Here is a 5,741-nt window from a genome sequence, read left to right as displayed (position 1 = left end):
GAAAGGCTGAAATCCTTTACAACACCCAAGGGCAACACCTTCCTCAGCTCCCTGAAGTGCCCTGAGTGCTCCCCATTGCATGGAGCTCTCCAAACTGGTTTTTACAAGGAAATCTGGAAACCAAACACTAAACCAAGGCCAAAATACTAAGAGAAAGAATCAAAGCAATGACAAGGGAAGGACATTCATAATGTGCATCCAATTGTTGACTACTAGATCAGCACTTTTAGTGGTGGCAACTCATGCCCAGAGCAGTAAGTCCACACAGGAATTGCAGCATGGGATGTTCCCTTCAGATTCCTCCTAGGACATGGGAACAGCAGGGGAGAAATGAGCTCAGCCTGGTCCTGCTGCAGGTTTTGCCCTGGATCAAACACATCCCTTCCCAGGCCTGACTTTACCAGTGCTCCTGGTGCAGTTATGAGCCAGAACCACAACTGCATCTACACAGGGAATGTCCATACCTGGTCCAGGAATCCTGAAACACCTCATCCTCCCAGAGGATCCCCTACTCCATCCCCTGGAGCTGTGCCCAGGCCCCCCCAGCTGAGCTGATTTCACAGCTCTGCTGCCCCAGACTCCTCTGAGGAGGTCACAGCCCAGAGCTCCTCCCCACATCCATCATTCCAAAGACCTCCTGCCTTGCACAGAAGGAAGTCCAAGCTCTTGGCATGGCTGGAGGCATCACACCAGGCAGCAATGCCCTGTCCCAGCACCATCCAAGGGGCATTGATTTCCAGGCAAGGGGAAGGAATGGGGTAAATCCTTCATCCTTCTGCTTAGCTGAAGCTCTGACTTCTATTGAGCATTCCCAAAAGTCCTGCTAAAGGCAGAAGTCAGGAGAAAGACAATCACCAAGCTCCAAGCTGCTCTCACATGGACAAAGGCAGAAGTCAGGAGAAAGACAATCTCTAAGATCCAAGCTGCTCTCACATGGATTAAATAAGGGGAGAGAAAAGCCCAAACAAGAACAACTAAACCCCTCAAGAACCCCCAACCTTTGCCCCTTCCTTGGGAGCAACAGGTTTCCTGGGAGAAGCACTAGGAGGCAGAAAGGAAGGTGAAGCTGAAGGATTGCTCTGAGCTGCTGTTGGCTGATTAAGATTGGAACTGATTGTGATGTTAGGCTCAAGGAGGGCAGCAATTAGCATTTCAGGCAAGGACAGGGATTGAGCTGACGTGAGTTGTTCATTGGCTTTCCTTCCCCACCTCCACATGGCATGTCTGATGCTCTCTCATCACACCTCACGTCCTTAATGCCCTGTGCATGCAACTCCCAGATCTCTGCAGCCTATAATGAAGAGATCCTGTCACATCTCCCCGTGCCACTAACAGAATAATGGCTTTCCTGAGCAGAGGCTAAGCTGAGAAGCTTCTTTGCCAAGCAGGAGACCATTATCCTTGGACAATGTTCTGTGCCAGTGACTGTGCCTCATTATACCAAATGGGGAATGCTGCACATGGGGGAGGCAGCTGGAAAGCCTGGATGCTGGGAAGGGAAGCTTGAGTGGTTCTGAGCTTTAGGATGCCAGGTCAGGTTGAGGATTGTGGCCCATGGCAGAGGTTAGACCCTGCAGGCAGTGCCAGCTGGCCAGAATGGGCCAGCTTAGCAGATGGCATAGAATTTTAGGGTTTGGAATGGACCTTAGAGATGATCCAAGTCCATTCCATGGGCTGGGTCACCTCCCCACTAGACAGGAGGACAAGAGGACAAGGTCAAGGCAGGAGGACACAGAAACGACCTCAGAGCCTTGTGAGGGGAGGAGAGATCTGGAGAAACAGCCTGGGCAGTGTAGGCTTGTCAGTAGGTGCATGATCATGTCATGGGCACCCAGCAGATGGCTGGAGGGGAAACCAAGCAAACCCTTCCCTTGGCCCTTGTCCTGCTGCATGTCAGGCCCCAGAGCAACCACTGTCCCTACAGCCACTCACTGCCCCAAGCACAGCCCTCCTTGGCCAGCCTGGTGGTGCACAGCCCCTTCCCACCCTCTGGGGGAACCCACCAAGGCTCACCCAGCTCCGAGCACTGACCCCCTGCCCATTTGGTATAACGAGGCAATGAGCTCCCTGAGGAATGCAGAGTGTTTGGTTTGAGCACTGCCCCTGTAAATGCAGCCCTCCTCATATCTCTCTCTGATCAGGCTCTTTTTTCTGCTTCTCTCTGTTTTATTCCCATTCTTTCTTCTCCTTTTCACCTGGTCTATCCACATGGACCATGAAGGTCTCTTGAAAGGTAGGACCACGTGCTGCCAGGAGCCTCCAGCACATTCAGCTTTTTATTTGCCTTCCTTCTACCTATTGATTTCTTTAGAGCTGAAACAATCCTCCCCCTCCCTGTCCCCACCAACCTTCCTCACCTAACACATTAAACAAGATCCCTCTAACTCCTGCTGGCATCAGGGTTACCTCCACCTCCAGGGAGCTTAGAAATGGGGCTGGGGGTACCCCTGAGAGCCAGCCAGGCCCCCCCAGCCCCATGCTCATGCTCATCCCTCCTGATGTAGCAGGACCAGCCAAAGGTTGGACCTGGGGATGATGTCCTCAGTGCATTCAGCACCCAGGGGATGGGGCCAAGGGGCATGAGCCAAAAGCAGTGGATCCTAAGGCTCTGGATCTGAACACTCTTTGTCTCAATCCTCCCTCTGGCTCGAGCCTCCCCCTCTTCCCACTGATTTATGCCACTCAGGACAACGTGTCCCACGTGGTTTGCAGCTGGGTGCTCTGCTCTCTAATGCACACATCAGCAACCCCCCCCAGAAAGCCATTTCACCAGGGTTATATTACATCAAGAGGCTGATGATGAGTATCTGCTTCGCCCTCCTAATGCACTAACAGGATAAATAGTCCTGGAGAGAGGTAAAACCAGGGGGAATGGTCAGGAAAGCCATTGCTGGGGTGTTTGGTGCTGCAAACCCCCTGCTAGGGAAAAATCTGGCTCAGCATTCAGCTCTAAGTGAGCCCCCAAAGCTTGGGAAAGGATGTTGGGAGGAAAGGATCTGTGTTTTGCCACTCTCTACTTGGCCCTTTTTGGGGTTTTCTAACCAGCAGTGCTGCTTGCAGACTGAGCTCTGCCTCCTCCCCCAAATGAAGCTGCTTTCAGAGCTAACAAGGTGTTATTTACTGTGATGCCAAGTTACCACAAGGTCTCAAACCCTGGGGTGGTGTTAGTGCTTAATGCACAAAGTGCTGATGTGGGGAAACACATTGGGAAGCTGCAAGTTGTGCCCTGGGATCCCAAATTCCTCTCCCACTGCAGAGAGCTGATGCCATCAATGAACTGGGATGAGGGAGAATTAAAGCCTTTCCCTCCCTGGCCCAAGCAAAGTGCAAGAAAAGCCTCAATTTACCAACTGTAAGAAAAATAAAGGAACAGAGAGTGTGAGTCTGATGAGCCCCAAGCTAAACCCACCACCATCAAACACAGGAGTGGAGGTGGGAACACAAATATTTAAGGTCTACCTGTGATACCTTCAAGAATCTGACAGAATTTCCATGCTGGACATAAAATCAAACATAAACTAAAGACTAGTTGATATGAAAATTAATATTTTATAGAGATAAATCCACTCTCATCCTCCCCAAAATATCATCTCTATTTATGAGACACCAGCCCTTGCCCTCCAGAGAGAAAACAGCTCTCCCCTCTTTATTTTCTAGTTAAAAGGCTTTCTTTAAAATGTTTTCTTCCCCTCCTGTGGGTCAAACTATTTATTTTCCACTGACCTGCCTTAATCTTCCTAGTGAAAGAGAGAAAAGCCTAAAGAACTGAGCAAACAAGTGTAGCTGCTGAGAAATAAGCCTGGAAAGGTAAATTCTCCTGAGCTTTGGGAGCTGCACAGAACTTGGCACCTTCTGTGTCCCTCCTTGCAGTGCTTTGAGTGCTCCCCATTGCATGCAGCTCCCCAAACTGGTGTGTGCAAGGCAATCTGGAAACAAACCACTGAACCCAGTTCCACCAAGGCTAAAATCCTACTAAGAGAAAGGAAGAGAAAAAGCAGTGACAAGGGAAGGATATTACTAATGCACATCCAGTTGGATGGACCAACTTGGTTTGGTCATCAATTTTGTCCTAGAGGTTAAAATATTGGCTTGCAAACTGGAAAAGCCTAAAAGTTGGGCATGCAGAGACACCAAGCACAGCACCTACTCCCCAGGCAGCTGTGGGTCTCCTCCCCACCTTCACCTAGGTACCACCACCATCCCCTTGGACCTGCAGCCAGAGCATCCCCAGTTTTGGGCTCTGCTCCGTGCCTTGACACACTGGATTGACGATTGACTCTCCAGACCTTGGGTGCAGGTTCCTAGCCCCTTTTCTCAACCCTTAATGTGTCTGTCTGTCTTCTGCTGCCAGTGATGAAGACAACAAACCTCTTCCCAACAGCCAGACCTCGCTGGACGGGACGATAAAGCAGCAGGAGAGCGACGACAGCTTGGTGGACTATGGAGAGGGGGGAGAAGGGCAGTTCAACGAGGATGGTTCCTTCATCGGCCAGTACACGGTGAAGAAGGACAAAGAGGAGACTGAAGGCAATGAGAGCTCCGAAGCCACATCCCCAGTCAATGCCATCTACTCCCTGGCATAGCTCAATGCCCAGAAAACACCCATAGCCTGAGGGTCTGTAGTGGATGGGGGTTAAACTACAGCCACCGCCACTCCCTCCGACACCAACGTGGGAACGAAACCGACTACGACGAAAAAAAAACCAAAAAAAACATGGAAAAAAAAAAATAGGAAAAAAATTAGAAAAAAAAAAAACCAACCCAAGCAAGCAACCAGGCAGCCCTGGAGGCTGCTGAGCCATCCTACCCTTAGCAAGGAGCCAACGGCAAGGACTGCAGGGCTGGGGCTGAACCCTGGGCTGAGCCACACGGGCTGCAGGAGGAGATGCTTGAGCCCAGTTTGGGGGCTGCATCCTCAGTTTTGGGGGCTGCATCCCAGTTTTGGGGGCTGCAACCTCAATTTTGGGGTCTGCATCCCCCAGTTTGGGGACTGCATCCCAGTTTTGGGTGCTGCATCCCCAGTTTGGAGCTGCAACCTCCGTTTTAGAGGCTGCATCCCATTTGTGGGAGTTGCATCCCCAGTTTGGGGTTGCCCCAGCACCCAGAGCCAGCCCAGAGGGGTTCCCCAGTTGGTTTGGCCACCCAGACCCCCCCTAGGCTTTTTGTTCTCTTGGGAGGGAGCTGGAAATCCTTGGTTTTCATTTTTACAGGAAGGTTCTTGGTAAGAGGGGAAGGAATACAAGGGTTTGGGGGAGGGCAGAGCAGGGAGAGAGGCCTGGGCAGAGCAGCAAGAGCAGCACAAAGGCAGGAGGGGAGGGGAGTGGTGGGTTTGGGTCCCCACAGTGCAGCACTGCACTCCTGAGCTGTCCATCCTCACGGCAGCACCTTGCCCATAGCCTCTCCCAGAACAGCAGCACCACAACCTCCTTCCCAAAAGATCAAGCAGCACCTATGCAGGGAAGAGCAGGTCCCACCACCTCCCTCAGCACTGTTGATGCTGAGGCCTCATGATCCATCCCCTCCATGGGGAGCTCTGTCCATCCCACCAGGCTCTGGAGCATCCTCAGAGGACAAGAGGCTGCAGAGGAGCTTGTGGGACTTGTGGAAGGACTAGTGAGGTGTCACCCACCCTCCAAGCCAAGGGTAACAGCATTGCAGGCAAACCATGTGGGTTTAATCTTTGCTCTGTGAGAACTGGGGGTGGGAAATGCCTCCAGATCACACCTGCTCCAAAGGCAACT

General features: G+C 51.7%; 1 protein-coding gene across 1 annotated transcript in view; it reads left to right on the top strand.

Moving 5' to 3' along the window:
* The window catches only part of LOC103809171 (neurofascin-like), a gene marked incomplete at its 5' end in the record, with an annotated part of 7,825 nt that extends 3,143 nt beyond the window's left edge, over window positions 1-4,682 (top strand). The window contains one exon of the mRNA XM_009081987.1: window positions 4,352-4,682. Coding sequence (XP_009080235.1) covers window positions 4,352-4,583 — 232 coding nt within the window. The remainder of the gene's footprint in view (window positions 1-4,351) is intronic.
* Window positions 4,683-5,741: the final 1,059 nt, after the last annotated feature.

Source organism: Acanthisitta chloris, unplaced genomic scaffold (assembly GCF_000695815.1).
Source record: "Acanthisitta chloris isolate BGI_N310 unplaced genomic scaffold, ASM69581v1 scaffold10659, whole genome shotgun sequence".
Taxonomy (NCBI): Eukaryota; Metazoa; Chordata; class Aves; order Passeriformes; family Acanthisittidae; genus Acanthisitta; species Acanthisitta chloris.
The sequence above is the reverse complement of the archived record's forward strand: the minus strand, read 5'-3'. Positions and strand labels throughout refer to the sequence as shown.